Source organism: Diabrotica virgifera, chromosome 3 (genome assembly GCF_917563875.1).
Source record: "Diabrotica virgifera virgifera chromosome 3, PGI_DIABVI_V3a".
Lineage (NCBI taxonomy): Eukaryota > Metazoa > Arthropoda > Insecta > Coleoptera > Chrysomelidae > Diabrotica > Diabrotica virgifera.
Window position 1 is genome coordinate 177,124,247 of NC_065445.1, and position 23,058 is coordinate 177,147,304.

Here is a 23,058-nt window from a genome sequence, read left to right on the forward strand (position 1 = left end):
CAGGACGACAGACTCAGTAAAACACAGGTTGAAAACAAAGCAAATCTATTAATTCTAAATTATAAACAATATAACGCAAAATAATAATTTAATATTCTATCTCGTCCCAGCGAAGTCCTCCTCCGGATGGGCGTCTGTAACAGAAGAACAAAATTAACGGCGGTATTCAAATATATTATATCTATCGGGGCTCGCTCACTACGCTTGCCTCCGTTGAATTACGAGTCGCACATTACCTCACTTCGGTACACCGTGCGTCTCGTCTCGAGTTGAGAGGGCACCTGCGCGATTTGAGAGAATCGCACGGTTCCGAGTGTCGATGCTTGTTCGGTGCGTCAGCCTATCATTACAAAGTCATCGGGAACAAACCGAAAAATTGTTTTTTTTAACTAGAATAAATTTAAGTGGTAAAAATTTCATTCGGACAGCTGTGTCCACAGGTTTTAAATTTGATCGATTTTTAGAGTATTGATTTTGATAATAAAAGACAATTCTGTATGCTTATTTTATATTTCTATTTAATTCCTTTTCCTAATATTTTTTCCCGATTAGAACCAACTAAGAGATACTGAAACCACGAGAGAAGATAAGTATAACATAAGATAATTTAGATATTTTTTTGGCACCCTGAGATTTTTTCTTAATTTTTTTGTATGATTTGCGACAATTGGATAATTGATTAAATAATTAATTGGAGTAATCAAATAAAGATTAATTTATATTAAAGTAATAAAAAGTAAATCATAACAGTACATTATATTCCTAGCGTTTCTACCTTGTTCACTTCACTTGTACATACATATTTAAAAAAATTCTTATTTTTCCGTTTATGTTATGAAGCTTATTGTTATTACTTAATTTTATGAACTTAAATCATATTTTCATATTTTTTTAGCTACGTTGGGCGCTGATATATAGGCGTCCTTTTTGTCATATTAATTATGACTCCGACACGTTTTGTTACCTTCGAAATCAATAAATAATGTCACTCCTCAAGCGCGTGATACACATGCAATCTTTAAGTACGCGGGTTTAAAGATCGCGGACTTACTCGGCTCGCCGTCGGTGATACACGGCAGACTTAAAGTACGCGGTAGATCGCGGTCGCCGTCGGTCACGGCCGACTTACTCATAACTCATTGCAATGTCGTCGAGAGAAGATGCTTTGTGCTATTTAGGAATTTTATCATATTATATTTTAAATACTAATAAAAAAAGACAAAATCGAAAAGTGTGGGTATAGCACTGGCTTACGCAAAGAGAGCGTTTATCACATGTGAATTTAGTTAGAGAGTTACGTGGAGATAAGGAAGATTATCATGTATCCAAAAAGAATAGAAATGTATTACTGGTTTCATCATTTCATTACACTGATACAGCAGACTAAATAGACGAAATTAGCAACACGCCAGAGATGATTTTATTCTATAATGATATCAAATGTGGAGTAGATATTGTAGGTACATAAAATGGCGTCACCTTATAATTTGTCTAGAAATATTAAGCGGTGGCTACTTGTAATTTTTTTTATGGGGTTCTAAATATCGCCAGTATAAACATTTACCTAATAACCCTAATAGTGAATATACTAAACAACGAAGACAACTATTTATTAAAAAATTATAATAGACCTAGTAGAAAGTTATTTTCAAATTAGGACTGCATCCTCAGAATGACTTTCTCATATTCGATTAGCTGTTATGAAATACATACTCTGGAATGCCTACACAAAACCGACCTTATCCAACCACCAGGTAAAAGGCATTTCAAACACTGCACGAAAAGAAAAACCAGATATTTTGCACACTTTGCAAATGTTACTTATGCATGGATCCTATCGTAGCCTGCTGTGAGAAGTGTGTTTAGCAAAAAATTTAGAAACTGTCCTCGGATGGTAATATTTTCATCAGGAGGATAAAACAGCCTATAAATAATTAGGTTTACTAATTAGCTTTAAGGTTAATAATCAAAAATAATTTAGTATAGCTTAAAATAGTGTTATACGGTTTTCTCAAAACTTATAAAACGTAACTTGTCTCCTTTCAACAATAAATGATTGAATTATTTCTAGGCAATTTGCTTAATTAGTGAAAATATAAGTGTACCTTTAAACGCAATAACATGATGGCTCGAGGCTCGTGGAAGTGATACACGTACGGGTTACGAGTAAGATTTCAAACTTGTTGGATCGACGGCGTACTTACTCGGCGGACTTAAAGTACGCGTACTTGAGGTGATACACGCGCGAAAAAGGTCGCGAGCCATAAGTTCGCGTACTTACTCGCGTGTGTATCACCCCTTTAATTCTCCGTGGTCCGTTAATGATGGAGTATCTTATTATGCAGAGTAGTGTTCAGCATTTTTCGAGTATAATATCATCACATAACTTTGATTATAATTAGCAATATTTTACCGGAGCATTGCTACAAAAAGAATAAATATTTAGGTGTTTCAACTTTCAATATTTAGAAATAATAATTGAACAAGCAGAGATAAAGGAAGCATTAAGGAAATTAAAAAATCACCAGGAGAGGACAGAATATCGAACTCCTAAAGTACGAAGGACAAGATCTTACCAAACAACTATTAAAACTAATTAAAAAAATAATAGAACAAAACATAATACCACAAGAATGGAGATCAAGCATCCTAATACATCTCTAAAATCGGACCTGGAGAATTACAGAGGAAATATGCCTTTACCTGATTATCCTGCTAGCATAATTTGGATTTGAAATCATGTTACTGGTGACCTTACAAATGATCCCTTGCAACGGCATCATTTAATCACTTGTAACGCTGACCTGAAGATGATCTGAATATTGTAGAGATCGAAACCGGTCGTCTAAGTGATAATAAAATGATTGTGAGTACGTCTTTCGTTTACTTCATTTAAAATAAGCTCACATATGCAACCCATTCAACATTTTTTTAAACGCTTTAAAACAGTTGTAACAGGTTTTCCCAAAAAGTGCTTGATTCTTGAGTTATTTCACGTTGAAATATTTCATTTGGAATTTGGCCAGCATGAACCAATTTTCATTAGCTGCAACTCTTCTTCTACTGGGTCTAGAGAGCTCATGCATACATCGTTGTTTTCACTGTTTTATGAGCTATATTTTTGCTAGGAGCATTCTTTTCGATAAAACACTTACTTATTGAGTTATTTGCGAAAAAACGTCCAAAAACGTGTTTTTTTGTTGTAGAAATATCAACATATTCACTCGCAAGTAACTCGAAAACTATTAACTTAGCGAAAAAACGCTATAGAATGAAAGTTGTATAGAACTAGTCGTTTTATCTATTTCCGGAACTTATTTTGAACGTATAGTTTTTCACCCCCGAGAAGGGGTGGTTCTCACCCCCATGGCAAAAGCATATATCGGCACAATATCACTTTTTTTCTTTGATATGTTAGCTGTGCAGGTTTACAGACTTTGCAATATTTTACCGTTAGTAAATGTACTAATAATATACCTGAAATAGACGAATCTCAACGTTTTTTATAATTTTTGAAGCAAGAACAGGAATCATTTTATTCCATAAGGGCATTCCACACTATATAAATATAATATTGCTATATAACTAATTAAAAAAACCACAGAACCTAAAATCGACTTCGAGTTCTGACAGTCTCTTGACTGATAGTGTGTCTCTTTATGGTTTCTTTACAATAATTATTCAATAATTATATACCAATTTTCATCTTCTAATCCGTCAAATTTCGCGAAATCTTTGCAATGGCCGCCCTACACTTCTTTCTCCTCTCGGTTTACTAATTTAGCATTTGTTTAGTTACCTATTCGATTTTCGTCCATTTTGTTTTTAATATACAGTGAGGACGTAAAGGTTGGAATAAATTCATTGTTTCCTGAACAGGCGATTTTGAAAATACATTCTGAAACAGGTCGATTTTAATTTTTAAATTACGATTTTTTGAAATAAATATTATAATAGTGACGCCATTCATCTGGGCGTGATGACGTAATCGATAATATTTTTGAAATGAGAATTGGGGTCGACTGATAGCTCATTTGAAAGGATATTTAATTCTCTATTCGGTAATATAAACACTAATATAATTATTTATACAGGGCGCTAAATTTTTTTTTAATTAGATTAATTGACACAAAAAGAACAATGTATGTTATTTATTTAATTCAAAAGAGGTACATTTTACTGCTGTCAAAAAATAGAAAGAAAATATGTACTTAAAAAATTTACATTACTTTTCGCTTAATTAAATTTTCAATCTGCCAAGAGGCAGGTTGGTTCTATTTCTAATTTCCACATGGCCATTAATGATGTAAATAATCTGCGTTAAAAAATATATAATTTTGAAATATACAGGGTGTAACAAAAAGGCAGGTCATAAATTAAATTACATATTCTGGGACCAAAAATACTTCGATTGAACCTAACTTACCTTGGGTACAACTATGCACATAAAAAAGAACCCCCCCCCCAAACTTTTTTGTATGTTCCAATTAAATTATTATTGTGGTACCATTAGTTAAATACGCTGTTTGTAAAACTTTTTTGCCTCTTAGTACTTTTTCGATAAGCCAGGTTTTATCGAGATTTTTTGAACATTTGTAAAATCAAAAAAATGTTTGTAAATGATTAAGTACAGGTATGTAAATATAATGTATGTAAATAAGATTATAGGGACCTGGTAAGACCTAAAATGTACACACATTTTCAGGTATATTTTGAAACATATTAAAAAAGAAGCCATATCTTGATAAATGCTGGCTTATCGAAAAATACAAAGAAACAAAAAAGTTTTAAAAACACTCTGTCGAACTAATGGTACCTACCACAATATAATTTAATTGGAATGTACACAAACATCTGGTGTGTTAGGAACAAAACCCCCATTTTTATGTACACACATTAAAACGAAGACGCATTTCGATAAAAACTGGCTCATCGAAAAAATAATAAGAGGCAAAAAAGTTTTAAAAACGTTGTGTTTAGCTAATGGGACAACAATAATAACTTGATTGGAACGGGCACTAAAGTTTGGAGGGGTTTAATGGAACGAAATCCCCACAAAACTTTTATGAGGTCACAAACACTGCTATTGGTCCGAGTACTATATCGTCGGCTTACTGCCAAAACCAACCAACTCCATTTTAAAAGTTTTGGGAAATCTACCTTTTAAACTTTAATTTGAAATTGAAAATCGACTGAATTTAAAAAAATTATTTAATAACTGAAAAATATTTTTGTCATATTTTTCAATTATTAAATCATTATTTAAATTCAGACGATTTTTCATTTCAAATTAAAGTGTAAAAGGTAGATTTCTCAAAACTTCTAAAAATGGAGTTGGTTGGTTTTGGCAGTAAGCCGACGATATGTCAGAGGTTCCGAATACTTCATATAAGATATTAAACGAAAGGGAAGAGGGTAATGAATATGATAGCGCCAAAAACAAACGCAAAGACATTGCCAAAAGGGCATTACAGCATATCTCCGTTGTTATTGGACCGATCGTCGTGTAAGAAGGCTCGTTAAAACGCGATGGGGGTAACGAAGACGTTAACACAAAAAACAAACGCAAAGGCATTGTCAAAATGGCATTATCGCATATCTCGAGGGAGGAGAGGCGATGAACATCTTGATACAAAAAACAAACACACATAGACATTGCCAAAAGGACACTATATCGTATCTTCGTTGCTATAGGGCTTTTTATTCACAGTCATTTGTTTCGAGCTTCTGTCATGTGTCACATAATATTAATATATCTACGTCATACGTTATTGATATAACCAATGATACAAACCAAAGACGTATGACATAGATATATTAATATTATGTGACACATGACAGAAGCTCGAAACAAATGACAATCGATGAAAAGCCCTATTGATCCGAATTTAGCATAAGAGAGATCAAGTGAATGGAGATTGGCTAACAGAGAATAAACAAACATGACAACATTGCTAAAAGGGCATTATATCGAATTTTCGTTGCTTCATAAGCATCAGAGACATCGAATGAATGGTAATTGGCTAACAGAAAAAACAAACAAGACAGCATTGTTAAAAGGGCATTATATCGCATATTCGTTGCTTCATAAGCATCAGAGACGTCGAATGAATGGTAGTTGGCTAACAGAGAAAAAAACAATCATGACAACATTGCTACAGAGAAAAAACAAACATGACAATATTGCTAACAGGGTATAGCTCAACTTCGTTGCTTCATAAGCATAAGAGAAATTGAATGAATGGCGATTGGCTAACAGAGAAGAAACAAACATGACAACATTGCCAAAAGAGCTATCTTCGTTGCTATTGAGCCTATTTTAACGAGTCAAATTAATGGGGATGAGGTAATATCACCTAGTAGTATGCCCCCTACCGGCTACAACCTGGAACTATGTCCAAGCCATCTAGCACATATATGTCTAGTATTCTCTCTCCCTCTCCCTCTCTCTCTCCCTCTCCCTTTTGTTGGAACGGATTTTCTTTACTGCGCAGGAGCGTTACCGTTTCGTGACGGTTCTCGGTCGTGTTGGAACAAACCTAATGAAAATCGTCAATTACAAAAATGGTATTGCAAGTTGCAGACTGTATTTTATGTACTACAAGGCAGATAATAGTATGTTTTGTGAGTTGGTAATATACTTTTATAGTAAAATAATTGCTGTAGTGAGCAACATGGGACATATAGTTATATGCTAATTATTACCTTCAAACCATCCGTAAACGGAATGTAATATATGTATAAGGGTATAGAATACTATCACGCCGCGCATAGAAATAATGTATAGGTATAATAAAATATACTAAGAAATAAAGAAATGAGGTCATATACGCAACATTGTGTTAAAACAGACATCACAACGTAATTCGTCATTCAAAATCCTTTAATTTTATGGGTCATACATCGACTTCCGCTTATCAATTCAAAAGATACATATATGGTACAGTGTCATAACGGCCGTTGCGATAACTTGGTCGAACTATAAATGCGTATTTATTGTTATTACGCCCTCCTCTTTCCACCGAGACCTCTATAGTGCTCTTTTGGTAATGTTTTTGCGTTTGTTTTTTGTGTTAACGTATTCGCTGCCCCCTCCTCTTTTGTTTAATATGTAGTACTCGGACTAATAACAACGGAATGCCGTTTTGGTTATGTCTTTGCGTTTATTTCTATGTTAGCGTATTCGTTACCCCTCCTCTTTCGTGTAATATCTTATATGTAGTACTCGGACTAATATCAACGGAATGTCGTTTTGGCTATGTCTTTGCGTTTGTTTCTGTGTTAGCGTATTCGCTACCCCTCCTCTTTCGTTTAACCTCTTACCCATAGTAATCGGACCAATAACAACGGAGATATGCTCTAATGCCGTTTTGGCACTGTCTTTGCGTTTGATTTTATGTTAACGTATTCATTACACCCTCACCGTTCCAACTAGCCATCTTACGTTACGATCGGACGAGCCATCGCCCCTTCCCCCCATCCCCCACCCCCACACAGAGACAATAATGACCATAATAGACCTTAGCGATTTCTTACTTTGAGATTATTTTTTGTGTTATCATAACGAGACAACAATGACCAGCATTGGTTTTAGCGATTTCATACTTTGCGAAGTAAGATAATATTGACCGGAATGTAACGTCTTCGTTACCCCCTCCCCGTTCCAACGATGCCTCACATGTCACGATCCGACCAATAGATACGGAGGTACGATACAGTGCCCTTTTGGTAATGTCTTTGTGTTTGTTTTTGTGTTAACGTCTTCGTTACCCCCTCCTATTTCCAACGATGCCTCACACGTCACGATCCAACGAGCCTTCGCGCCTCCACTACAAAGCGTCAAAAATGACCAGAATGGGCCTTAGATTTTCTTATGGAGATTTACATGTAAAAAAGAGTCAAATTGCGCCCGTTCCCGTATAGCCTTTTTACTGTAAACCTTCTTGCCTCTCCTTCAAAAACTGTATCAAACTCTAATCTCAACAAACTGGTATATATATTACAATGATATATGTACAATAAATGTCATTAAAATATAAATATTGTTCTTCCACTCTAACTTTTACCATGTGTCACGATTCATTTTTAAACAAGTTAAATCAAAAAATTAGTTGAAACGTACGTTTCACGTGTATTATATTACCTATACGCTGTGAGCTCGTACGTAGAGGGGATATTTACAAATTCGCGAGCGCCAGTAGTGACAAGTATGTAAACCTTTACCGGAAATTTGACATAAATGGCAAAGTGATTAATTTAAAATTAAAAACATTAATTATAAAAAATATTAGTTGGTCAAAGCTGTGGTATATATTTTTACCTTAAATATACTTACGTTTTATTATAATGAATTTAAGTTTTTTTAATGTTCCGTAATATGTAATTATAAATTAATCTATTAATCTTAGCGCCATCTAGACGATAATTGTGAAAGTATCCGAAGTAAGAAATTCATATTTTATCAATAGAATGTCAAAATGATTAGCAAAATCTTAAAAAAATCGATTACAATTTAATTAATTTTTGTGTTGTAAATATTAAGCGATAACAATTAAATAATAAATTTAAAAATTACCGGTGAAAGTTGAATTAGTAGTCCGCTAGGAGCGACACCAGCGAAGCTCAGAGCGTATACGTACGAACTGTCAGTGTCAGTGGTAATAATTGGGAAATGGATATTATCCCGGTGGAGTTATTTTATAAAGTTATTTTATTGAATTCTTTAATCTTTTTTTCACTATTAAGGGAATTGATCGACTCAACATTATTAAACATCTTGAACAACATACCGAGTATTACTGGTATAAATATAGATGCTGATAAATATAGAATGGTAATAAATGAATTTAATTGAAAAACCAAAAGGTAAGTAAACAGTAATCTCGAAAATAAACAAATAAGTTTTCATTCGACAGAACTATAGCCACACTCATAAATATTACTTATCACTTTTCCTTAAAGAATAAATAGGTACTTACCGAAAGTAATCGAATTAAGAGAGAATAGTAGTTAGTCGTTCTAATAATAATTATGTTTGAAAATAAAAATTACAACTTTCCTAAACTAAAAGTTAAATAACTTGAAAAACCAAAAATAAACAATAAATAGGGCTTTTCATCGATTGTCATTTGTTTCGAGCTTCTGTCAAATGTCGTATAATCCGTGTATAATATTAATACACACGGATTATACAATATCGATACATTTTTGGCAAAGTAACGTAAGTGACATTTTTGGCGAAAATCATGTTTTTCCATTAAACTAACACTATTATTGTTTAGAAGGTACTGCCAAAATGTAGTAAGGCTAGAATTACTTTAAACATAATATATGTATAGGCTTACTACACTTTGGCAGTGCCTTCTGAACAATAATAGCGTTAGTTTAATGGAAAAATATGATTTTCAAAAATGTCACTTACGTTACTTTGCCAAAAATGTATCGATATCTGACAGAAGCTCGAAACAAATGACTGTGAATGAAAAGCCCTATTCATATAACAACCAATAAATCCGCTATCACTGTCACTTAAAATTATAAATGTCAAAATTAATAGTAAACAAGATATCAGCGACATACCAATTTGTTTATCCTTGTTTGACTTATTGTGATTTCTATGGACAAGCGGACTAATTTTGCGATACTACTTTCTCTGAGTAAAAAAGAACCTAGCATAAAAAGTAATTCGTGAATAATTTCATGTATGGGAAAAGTTAAAATGGAAGTACATATTATAACCATCAACATAAAGAAAGTATCATTATGTGACGTCTCAGGTCTTTTGAACCATTTTAAATACACAGAGCATTTAAATTTGGACTTCTAAGTTGTTATTGAGATTTTGAAGCGTGAAATTTTGGAAATCTCATTTTTAAACAAAACGTTAACATTATTATGTAATAAAAAAAATTTGTAAGTTCCCTATTACGGGAGGCTGATGACGTTTAAACACGTCACTGTCTTTATGACATTAATTTTGTATTTCTCTAATAACAATAATAGACGTCTTTACAATAAAATGAGTCAAAATTTAAATATCTAAAAAAATGCAAACCTCGTGGCTTTGTTATCGAAATTTTAAAAGCACTCAAAGGGTTAAAACGAATTTCACAATGCTTTATCTTCGGTGTGTAGTCTTATACGCGTTTTCAAATGGCCTGCTTCACTAAATTGCGTAGAACAAATTTCGCACTACTAAGGCTTTTCGCCAGTGTGCGTTCTTAAATGCTTTTTCAAACTGCCTGCTTCACTAAATTGCTTAGAACAAATTTCACACTTGTAAGGCTTCTCTCCAGTGTGTACTCTCAAATGGTTTTTCAAATGAATTGCTTGACTAAATTGCTTGGAACAAATTTCACACTTGTAAGGCTTTTCGCCAGTGTGAATTATTAAATGCTTTTTCAAACTTGCATGGTGGAAAAATTGCTTAGAACAAATTTTACACTTGTAAGGCTTCTCTCCAGTGTGTACTATCAAATGGTTTTTCAAATAAATTGCTTGACTAAATTGCTTGGAACAGATTTCGCATTTGTAAGGCTTTTCGCCAGTGTGTATTCTCAAATGATTTTTCAAATAGTCATTTCGACTAAATTGCTTAGAACAAATTTCACACTTGTAAGGTTTCTCTCTAGTGTGTATTCTCAAATGACTTTCCAAAGTTCTTGCTTCACTAAATTTCTTAGAACAAATTTCACACTGGTATTGCTGTTCCCTGTGTATTTGTAAATGCTTTTTTAAAGTTCCTGCTTCACTAAGTTGTTTAAAACAAATTTCACACTTGTGAGGATTTTCTCCAGTATGTATCCTTAAATGCTTTATCAATTTTGCATTACGAGTAAATCGCTTAGAACAAATTTCACACTTGTAAGGTTTTTCTCTAGAGTGTACCCTTAAATGCTTTTTCAAATTTCCATCTTGACTAAATTGCCTAAAACAAATTTCACACTTATAAGGTTTTTCTGCGCTGTGAATATCCAAATGTTGATTTAAGTATTCTTTTCTAACAAACCGCTTACCACAAATTTCACTTTTTAATGTTTTTTCTTGAGCAAGTAGATTCGAAAGCTGTATGTCTATTGTTTTTATAATTTCCAAAGTGTTCTTCTCTTGGGGAAATTCTAAAAAAAAACAAAATATAGAGAAGATAAAGGAAAACAAAAAAAGAATTAAAAAATTAAAAGAAGTTATCAGTATCTTCAAACACTATTTAAGAATTAAAGAACAAGCCATTGTAAAACCTAGGTACTAGGTAACTAGGCAAGGCAACGAAGCATTAAGCCTAGACATTTTGTGCAGTAAGATAAATCGTCATGCAACTTTTTGCATTCGATTCGAGAGAGTCTCAGGCAATTTTGTGAACTAAATTGATCTCCGGCAAGAATTGTTGTGCATGAGAAAATGCATTTTCAATGCTTTCAATGACTTTTTCAACATTTCAGTTGCCATTAAGTCATTGAAATGTAATCAACTCAATTTGGATCCCACGTGTTGGGAAATCTCAATACATTACCTTAGGGCATTATCCTGGTTGCCATGTGACCATCACAGGGCTTTTTATTGAAGTATGCACTTTTAAGGCATCTATATTATATGTAAAGGGTTTTTACCCGGATATTTTTCTTTTGTGGCTCAGCTAGCATCCAGTTTATCGAACACTGATGATGATTTTTTATAAAAATCGAAAACGTTTTGTTGTGATGTAGCCCTTTTAAGGGATTTTAATAAAAAAAAATGTATACCTTTTACAAAGGATTTCTTTCAATTTTGAAATTTTTTGTGCTGCAATCCTTAGTCCGCCAGTGTCATAAGAATAGGATTTCTTTTTCGAAAACGATGTTTTATAGTGTCATATAACTGCTCTATCGGATTTAAATCTGATATGGACTAAAAGGTAGCCACATAATTTTTAAACTGAATCTCATCAAGGTAAGTACCCACTATTCTAGCGACATTAAAACGTGCATTAGGACGAACCTATCATATCCAATATGAATGGCAAATGGCTGAACATGATCTTCTATAATGTTTTTAATGTAAATGTCAATTGTCGTTCACCCAATCACCTCCACAAGTTTAGTATGTCCTTTCCAAGAAATACCACTCCATAGCACTATCCCGCCTCCACCAAAACTAACGCTCTGTATGAGGTTACAACTGGCATACTGTTCGCCAACTCTTCTGTAGACGAAGATTTCTCAATCTCGCTTCCATATTCCATATGGTTAGTAGTATGGCAGATGCAACCTCATACAGAGCGTTAATTTTAGCGGTGGCGGCATAGTGCTATGGAGTGATATTTCTTGGAAAGGACATACCAAATTTGTGGAGTTGATTGAGCGGATGAAAACTGGCATATAAATTCTTCTTCTTCTTTCTCGAAACTCCTTATGCCCCTCAGGGGCGTCGGAGGTTTTATTCATATTCTATCCATCTCTTCCATTTCTTGCGGTCCTTTGCTAACTATTTCATTTGTTGATGTGTTTTTCCTTTTTCCTGTCCAATTTCTATAATCTGATCGATCCATCTCTTCCTTGGCCTCCCTTTCCTTCTTTTACCATATCTTTTCGATTCCATCACCTGCTTTGGTAGTCTTCCCTGGTCCATTCTGTTAATGTGTCCATACCATTTTAATTTTCTTTTTTGTATCGTGGTTATTATCGATTCCTGTTTCAGTCTTTGTCTAATATCTTCATTTCTTATTCTGCAGAACTAACGATACAAAATATAAAAATAGTGAACGAAGCCGAACTCGGTCCCCAACACAGACTAGTGACAGCAGAGATAAACATGAAACTAATGGAAATAATAGAGAGTCCTCAATATACAAGAATAGCAATACATAAGATGAAAAATATGGAAATAAGGATATTAAACAAAAAGAGAGACAGATAAAATACTAGAACAGTATGAAAACAATGAGGAAATATGGAATATGGAAGAGAGATGGAAAAAATTGAGAGACACGTTATGGAACACTGCAAAACAAGTATGTGGAATAAGAAAGAATGGTAAGAATAATAAAAGAACTGGATGGTGGAATAAGGAAATAAAGCAAGCTGTAAAAAAGAAGAAAGAAATGTGGAAGCGATACATAAACACAAATGAAGAGCAAGACAGAGACGAATACAGAAGACAGAGAAATATATTGAAAGAACTAGTAAAAGATGCGAAGAAGAAGAGTTGGAAGGAATTCGGTGAAGAATTGAACGAAGGTTTTGGGAATAACAATAAACAGTTTTGGAATAAAATAAGAAACATGAAAGGAACTAAAAGGAAACAAATAAGAGGAATTAGAAATGAGCGAAATGAATTGAAAACAAACATACGAGACATACTAACCATATGGAATAAGCACTATAAAGAAAAATTCGAGGCAAGTAACCAACAAAATGAGGAGAGAGAACAGCAGGCAAGAAAAGTGTATAGAGACAATCGAGTAGACAAATAAGAGTGGTATTCTTTTTCTCATGATCATCTTTCAGTGCGTCACAGTTTTTCGATTTCTTTCTAACGCATTAAATTGTATGTGACAGAAAAAAAGGCACGTCCTTGATTACAGACATTTACAACATTTATTCTAGTTATTCTAGTTGTCGATAGATGGCGCGATAATAAAAAAAATATCTTTTTTTAATTAGATAATAATATTACAAATATAATCTGTATAATTTATAAGACTATACAAATCAAAGAAAATACCATTTTATAAATGCAAGAAACACATTTGATTTGTTTTTATTCCAAATTGAAAATAAAATGTGACAACTGTCAGATTTAACTAAAATGTCATGTTAGAATAAATGTCATAAATGTGTATTATCACGGACTTAGCCTTTTTCCTATCATTTGTTACGCACTGAAAAATGCTCATGAAAAGGACAATATGCACTAAATAAAACAATATTTGGAAAGGAATAAAAAGATAAAGAAATAAAACTGAAGGTATACAACGCAATCTCTGTGGCAACTTTAATAAATGACATATAAATTAAAACCATAAAAGATCATGTTTAGGCATTTGCCAGCCATACTGGATATGATAGATTCGTTCTAATGCACGAAAATGTCGGTCTTTACGTCGCTAGAATAGTAAGTACTGACCTTGATGGGGTTCAATTTAAAAATTAAATGATTACCATTAGTCAATATCAGATTTAAATCTGATAGAGCATTTATATGACATTATAAATATAAAATATCGCATTCGGAAAAGAAATCATATTCCTATGACACTGCGAGTTAAGAATAGCAGCAAAAAAATTTCACTTCACATGTTATAAGCCAATTTTTTGTCCGTGAGTATTACTATATTCACTTTAAAGCGAGCACCACACTTTCGGCGAAGTTGATCGAAGTTAAGCAAGTACGAGAGTGTACACAGTCACTTCTTGCAACTTTTCCTCGCTTCGTTCTACTTCCGCTATCTGTCGGTTTCGCGCGTCCAAGTCAAAGGGATCAAAGTCGGTATCGCACCGCTTGAATGTGTTCCTCGCGAAGTTGAACGAGTGTGTAGTGATGGGTACTTGGACTTCGGTCAACTTTTCCGAGAGTGTGGTGCTCGTTTAACCTTTAACTACCCGCGCATCAAGTTATAACATAACTGCACGCGTGGCGTACTTTATACGCCACAAGAAAATGCACTTAAAAACAGCAGGTTTGTTTTTTTTTTGAAAAAATACACTTAGTTGTTTGTTATAAACCTTATTCAGATTAGTGAATACTTGGAGTTAATTCTCAGTAAGCCAATTGGGATTTATAACTGGAATCATGGAATAACTGGATTCCATGATAAATAAAATTACTAATAAAAATTTTTTTGAAATGTGATTTTTTACAGGAGAAAAAGTATTGTTTATAAAGAAAAATATATTTTGTGCCATAATGACTAAAAACAATTATTGAAATATGTACTTATATTACTACTTATATTAATATAATCGTGGCGTACATTGCCCACCACCGGAAATAACAAATAATAAACTGTAAATTACGATCTTTCCAGAACGCCAATTATAACGAAACTAAAACCAAATTGTAAAGCACATTCCAGTGATAGGTTAGAAAGATAGACAAGGTCAAATATTAAATTTTTAAATATATTTGTAGTAGAATTCTTATATCTGGCGTACAAAATACGCCAGCGCGTGTAGTTAAAGGTTAAAGAAAACTAGCATGTCAACAAATACATGCACAGAACACGTGAAACCTGATATTTATATCATTGTACAGGGTTGTATTAAGATTCTATAAGTCTATAAAATGTGAATTTGAAATTAATTAATTTACAATTTATAAGATTACTATTAAAATAATAGTAAAAATATGTTTAATCTTCCAAAAAAGCATAAATATTATTAGTTTTTGAAAACTCCCATTCACACATCATTAGTTTGTTATACATAGAATTGTAGTATTAATCAAAAGGCAAAAAATAGAGAGTTGTTTTTATACATTTTAAGACAAATATTTGAAAATAAGTACAACGCACAAACATACAGGAATTTCTTTGAAAAGGATGAAAACAGTGCCCCCCCCCCTGTTTTTACAGGACTTATGTACTATAATCACTTTTCCGGTCACTCAAAATCTATTGGGACTTGCCCCCCCCCCCCCAGTTTTTTTGGTCTAGTACCGCCACTGGATGAAAATAAAAAGTTTTTGCTAAGTAATATCGAATTGCGTAAAAACTATAAGTACCTATTGAAAAACTACATAGATACAATGAATAGAATGGGTTAGAGTTTTTCATTTTTAAAATATTCCATTTTGTTTATAAAATTTCGAATAATTTAGTATCTTTTATTTTTTACCATTCCAATTTAGTCAAAATAATATTAAAGTACCCCGCACAAATCTTATGGAAATTAGATCCCAGTGGATTTAGTTCATACTTTGGAAAGATACTCTTTGGAGCATCCTGATGAAAAATTCTCATGGGCAGATCTCAATCTGATGGAAGATTTTCAAGATATAGAGGCACAAACTCGGAAAATTATAAGATTAACACGGTATTCCAATTCCCGGAGTTACTGGTTATCTAGCAACATGTAGAGGTTAGGATCAAAGAAAAGTACTATACTAAATTTACAATCAAGATGCAGTAGAAATAAACAAACCAAGACACGTTAAATGCTACTAGGAGCACTCCCGAATCCTAATTTACAATGTATATAGTTACATTATAAATCCCAAATCATGATTTCCAAAGTTTACCTAACATTGTAAATTATTATTCGGGAGTGCTCCTAGTAGCATTTAACGTGTCTTGGTTTGTTTACTTCTACTGCATCTTGATTGTAAATTTAGTATAGAATTCTAGGACTTTTTCCTGGCTATCCAATGGCGACCTTTACTTTGACCTTGACCTTCAAGGTCATGCCAAGGTCACGCGTTCTTATTCGAGCGGGAACCCATGTTTCTAACTGCAACGCTGAATAGAATGAATACGTCTGCGTTTGAAAATCATGGTCAAGGTTATTGGGTTAACCTCATACATACTACCTGAGATCAAAATTGTATAAAATTTAATTCTCTCCATTTTTGTATACGTACATTTTGTTCTATAACTAATAATAAACGAGATAATTCAATAATTATGCTCTGTCACTATTTCCCCGTTAAGTCGGAGAATATTGGCGGCACAAAAAAATTATAATCAAAAAAATTATAGAAAATCACATTTTCAACAATTTCAGCCCCTACACTTTTTGTCGAAAAGTTAAAAATGGCCGAGATATTGAGAAAAAACGGTTCTTCTTTTAAAGTCAAGATGGCGGCTAACGCAACGGCGGAAGTCATTCGCGATTTTAAATTTAGACTAGTATTGACCTCCCTAATGATTATAGAAATAAAATTTTGGGTAGCTCGGCATGCAAGATCAAATGCTAACCAGAGTGGACTATACAGGGTGAGTCACCACTAACGCGACGGAAGATTACAGCGAAATGGTAAAAGATTTGAAAAAAATTATAATTAGTGTTTTGTAAGTTGATAAAATCTACACTTTAAAATTATTTTGAAATATACGGGGTGTCCCAATAAATGGCGGCGTATCAAAGTTATATTTTTTCTTATGGAACAGTCTGTATTTTATTGCATTTTTAATTGTCCGCAAAAAATAAGGTCTAGTTTCATAAGGCTTTCCTAACCTATGTACAGAGTGTTCTGAGTTATGTTGACTTCTCTTAAAATGTAAAGTTTTAAAAGAAGGCTTATTCTCAAGTTATTTAAGAAATTATAAAAAAAATACTTTTACATCTAAATATTTGGATATTGGTTGAATGTATTTCATGATTAATTGTTACACATTTATTTACAGGGTGTTCAAAATTTACAGTTTTATTATTAGATTATTCAATGTGTCATATGATTCTTATTTTAAATGGAACACCATGTATATTAATAAATAATTATACTAAACAACTCTACCTCTTTCGAATGGTTACCTAGGTGTCATAGTTTTTGCGTAATTTACAATTATTAAAATTCTTAATCTGTAAATCGATTTTAAAACAAAAGATGTAATTAATTAATGGCATTGTATGACATTGTCATTTTATGACAGTACGGTCTGGTAATTATTTTATAATTAATGTATTCCATGATTGATTATATTACACATTTATTTACAGGGTGCTCAAAATTTACAGTTTTATTATTGGATTATTTAATGTGTCATATGATGCTTATTTTAAATAAAACACCATGTATGTTAATAAATTATTATACTAAACACAGGTTCCTCTTTCGAATGGAAACTATAGGGATGTTCCATAACTAGGAGTCATAGTTTTTGTGTAATTTACAATTTTCTTAAACGGTAAATCGATTTTAAAAATAATATTTATGCACTCTCGATTTTTAAACTGTACGAAATAAATGTTTGTTTACTGTATCATAATGAAATGAAAATTATGTCTATTTTCTAGACCATTATTATGAAAAGTAGGTAGATTGGTCTGTATACAATACGCAAATAAGCATCACATGATGACACATAATCCAATAGTGAAACTGTAAATGTTGAACACCCTGTAAATAAATGTGTAATAATCAATCATGGAATACATTCAACCAATATCCAACTATTTAGATGTAAAAGTATTTTTTTGTAATTTCTTAAATAACTTGAGAATAAGTCTTCTTTTAAAACTTTACATTTTAAGAAAAGTCAACATAACTCAGAACACTCTGTACATAGGTATAGGGAAGCCTTATGAAACTATCTTATTTGTTTGCGGACAATTAAAAAATGCAATAAAATACAGGGGGTTCCATAAGAAAAAATATAACTTTGATACGCCGCCATTTATTGAGACACCCTGTATATTTCAAAATAATTTTAAAATGTAGATTTTATCAACTTACAAACCACTAACTAAATTTTTTTTTCAAATCTTTTACCATTTGGCTATAATCTTCCGTCGCGTTAGTGGTGACTCACCCTGTATAATATGAACTCTGATATTATTATATGTAACTTTTCTTGTATTGTAAAACTACACAAATTCTTTTAACCACTTGAAGTTCTGTGTTTTGGCTATCTGTGTGCAAATTTTCAGCCAAATCGAAGGACATGTATTTTGGGAATGGAGGAAAATGTAATGTATTTTAACGTTTTCTACACTAAAATTAATCAAAAACTTGTTTTGAATAAAAAAAATTGTAATAATGCCTAATAATGACATTTTTGAGTCTCTTCTATTAAAACATTATTTTTTCCATTGATCCTTCACAATAAAAAATGCAAATTTGTTACCAAAAATGTAACCGTTACCAAAAATGTGTTTAAATAAATACCAAATCACTATAAAATCGCTTAAAATGATATTTTGAGAAAACAAGAAGAAGACGGGGTTCGACCTTCAATGTCTTACTTTTTTATTTTCTTCTTGAAATAGCGAACTTGTTTATGCAAGAAATAGAACAGCGGTCAACAGAAACAGCTGAATACAAACCCAAACTTTAGCTTAGATACGTGGATTACACTGTTGTCATCTGGACCTACGAAGAAGAAAAATTAAAGGCATTTTCAGAACACATCAAAAATATCCACCAAAAAATTCAGTTTACTATGGAACTGAAAGAAAACGATCAAATATCATTCTTAGATGTGTTGAACTGAAAGAAAACGATCAAATATCATTCTTAGATGTGTTAATAATAAAGAAACAAGACGGACACATAGGTCATACGGTGTAACCGAAACCGACACATACCGACAGATATCTACATGCTCTTTCACATCACCATCCTGCACAATTACATTCAGTCATTAAAACTTTGATTACAAGATCCGAAAGACTGACAGACCAAGAACATCAAAATGAATAAATGCATAATGTGAAAACAGTGTTAAGACGAGACGGCTTCTCAACATATTCCATTGAAAAAGCGAAAAAGCTCAAAATTCTCGAAGAACAGAAGACAAAAAACCGATTGGCAAAACCATTCTGCCATATGTGAAGGGTACAACGGAGAAAATAGGGAGAGTGCTGGGAAACATAAAATAGAAACCATATTTAACGCAGACAGAAAGATCTTAACTATTTTGCCAACAACAAAAAATAAAATATCGTTAGAAAATCAAGGAGTATATGCTTCTTTTCATGAGCATTTTTCAGTGCGTCACAAATGATAAAAAAAAAGGTAAGTCCGTGATAATATACATTTTAGTGACATGACATTTTAGTTAACTCTGACAGTTGTCACGTTTTATTTAGAATTTGGCCTAAAAACAAATCAATTGTGTTTATTGCATTTATAAAATGGTATTTTCTTTGATTTGTACAGTCTTATAAATTGTACAGATTATATTCGTAGATATATTATATAATTCGTAAATATTTTTTTTTCAATTTAGCGCCATCTATTGACAACTAGAATAAATGTTATAAATGTCACCGACGAAATGTAATCACCGACGTGCGTTTTTTTCTGTCACATGCAATTTAATGCGTTAGAAAGAAACCGAAAAACTGTGACGCACTGAAAGATCCTCATGAGAAAAAGCATACGAGATTCCATGTGAAAGTCGTACATTGGACAGACCAACCGAAGAATCTATGTGAGATGAGAAGAACACTGAAACGCCATATAAAGGAGAGAAACTACGTCATCCCTTGCACACCATGTTGCAAATAAACGACATACAAAAAACCTGAACCAACCGAAGATGTTAACTAACATAGAAATCAAAAGAAAACGTGAAATCAGAGAATCGATAGAAATAGAAAAACAATTCCAACAGTCTAAACTAAACCAAAGAGAAGATGCTCAACGGCTTCTTACAACCTATAAGGATTATTTGTGGACCAGGTAAGTGGTATGCACAGTGCAATATACGAGAGACGAGTTAGTTTAATGGAAGCACTGTAATGTTTTGGGGTGGAATTTCCTTGAGAGTAAGTACGAATTTAGTGTCTACGTGGAGGCTCTTTAAATAGCGAGAGGTACATCACACAGACTTTTTTTCTTTGTAGACTCTTTTCCTTCATAAAAGTCTATCTAACTCTCATAAGTTATGAGTAATGAAGTTTAATAATTATATTGGGTCAAAATATAATTACTATTGACTTGGTGGAAAATAAAAAATATCCACCAAGTCAGTAGTAATTATATTTTGACCAATATAATTATTAAACTTCATGAATTACAAACAAGAAAATTCAATGTATCATTAGTTTGGATTAAAGGACATTGTGGAATAAAAGAGAATGAAGAAGTGGACGAAGATGCTAAGAAAGGAAGTAGAACAGGAGAGCTTTTAAGATATAAGTGTCCCCACAGTGAAATTGCCTGCCACGTAAAACCCATAATACTAGCAGAATGAAGAGAAATGTACAGTAACAGTCCAAAAGGAAAATTTTATAAACATATAGTTACCAAGCCTCCTGGCCAGTCTTGGTTCTCAAAGACTGTCGCGAAGTGTCCAATATCAAACATTCATTATTCATATTCGATATTGAACAGTATATTTTTATCACCCCGTATATGACATGAACCAATTTGTTATGGTATAATACATGTACGGGTTTCTAATTTAGTTCACGAATTGTAAATTGTAAACAATAATTCGGGCAATTGCATTATTTAATTTGATGATCAAATATATTTCTTTGTTCTCAATATTTGTAAATATACTCAGCGCGTGGCTTGACACCAATGCTAAGTGCCACCGCTGAGAAAGTATACACATTTAGAATCATTCTCAAGAATCAACTCAAGCAGTCAAGATGTAACTTCAAATAGAGTCTTCAACAGTCTTCAACTAAACGCGTACCAGTAACAAGTCAGTATTCAAAGTTCTCCCGGGGTAAAATACCCTAGTGTCGGTTCTATAAATAAATACTTTTATCGCTATTGGTGTTTCCATTCTATCTGAACAACGTTCTCCACTGAGCCCTAGGGATTATACATGGTCCTTCGAGCCGGACAAGAATCAGCTCCACCAAGCAACATGTGCCTATAAACTTACTCCTTCGAGTCACTTAAGGACTCCCGGATACGGGTTGTGTTAGAGTGTGGGGATTATACATGGTCCTTATCGAGAAAAAAGGAGATATCGAGGTAGAAACGAGATTCGACAAACCTACAACTACAGTCCACACTAAACAAACCCAGTAGCAGATAGACGACGCTAGGCCCGGGAGAACAGAAGCAGGAGAGCCGGACAGCTTCCAGATCAGAAACCAGAAGCAGGAGAGCCGGACAGCTTCCAGATCAGAAACCAGAATCAGGAGAGCCGGACAGCTTCCAGATCAGAAACCAGAAGCAGGAGAGCCGGACAGGTTCCAGATCAGAAACCAGAATCGGGAGAGCCGGACAGCTTCCAGATCAGAAACCAGAAGCAGGAGAGCCGGACAGCTTCCAGATCAGAAACCAGAAGCAGGAGAGCCGGACAGCTTCCAGATCAGAAACCAGAAGCAGGAGAGCCGGACAGGTTCCAGATCAGAAACCAGAATCGGGAGAGCCGGACAGCTTCCAGATCAGAAACCAGAAGCAGGAGAGCCGTACAGCTTCCAGATCAGAAACCAGAAGCAGGAGAGCCGGACAGCTTCCAGATCAGAAACCAGAATCGGGAGAGCCGGACAGCTTCCAGATCAGAAACCAGAATCGGGAGAGCCGGACAGCTTCCAGATCAGAAACCAGAATCAGGAGAGCCAGGAGAGCCCGAGAGCATCCAGAGCAGAATCCACAACCAGAAGAGCGACTCAACGCTCAAAGAAAAAAAAAACCGTAAGTTTTTGAATTAGTTAATATTTTTTTAACTTTTACGTATCATATACCGAAATACTTTTCATTTAAACCCAAACTATTTAACTTATACATAGATATATGTTTTTTTCCTATATAATACTAATAAACGGTATTTATCTCTAAAAATATTTATTAAATATTTATTTTATTTAAAAATTTGATAAAGAAAAAACGTATACTTTAATAGGTACATATTGCGTTTGTAGTTCATTCATATTGCATAATTTAATTAAACATCGTAGCCAAGAGTTTTCAATTTATATTTGTGTAACATAATATTATACAACATTCACCTATATTTTTAACTGACCTACAGTAAAATTAAGTGTCAGCATGGTAAAACGGAATAAAATTCCCTCATCATATTATTGCAAGAAACGTGAATCATAGTAATTGAAAATATAAACAACATTTTAAAAATACAATAAAAACACTTACTACTGAATAAAAGTAGGTAAATTTTAACATGGAAGCTGTACACAGCAAGCAGGTAGAGATCGGATCAGAGATCTGTAAACAAGTATCGTCTCTTAAGAGGGACCCTGGATCTCGAAAGAATCAACAATATATTAAAGAGCGTCAGGATAGGTTGGAGGATTATTGGACAAGATTTTTGCATAACCACGAGAAATTACTAGAGAGTGGAATAACGAAAGACAAATACTTCGAAACAAAATACTACGATCAGGTCTTTAAGACATATATTGAGGGAAAAACCCTATTGGAAGAATATGGAAGAAACTTGAAAAGAGGAAAGACAACAAAAGTAAAGGAGATACAGATAAGAAAACAAAAAATCGA

The 23,058-nt window shown here is 33.3% G+C and overlaps 1 protein-coding gene across 5 annotated transcripts in view; it reads right to left on the reverse strand.

Annotated features, from left to right (window-relative positions):
- Positions 1–23,058, reverse strand: part of LOC126881413 (zinc finger protein 664-like) — a 99,928-nt gene that overhangs the window by 54,926 nt on the left and 21,944 nt on the right. For 2 of the 5 annotated variants that reach the window (XM_050645682.1, XM_050645681.1), the window contains exon 2: positions 11,016–11,117. In XM_050645682.1, coding sequence (XP_050501639.1) covers positions 11,016–11,117 — 102 coding nt within the window. Of the gene's footprint in view, positions 1–28; positions 135–7,979; positions 11,118–23,058 lie in introns of those variants that run through there. The other 3 variants (XM_050645680.1, XM_050645683.1, XM_050645678.1) reach the window with 3 other exon arrangements.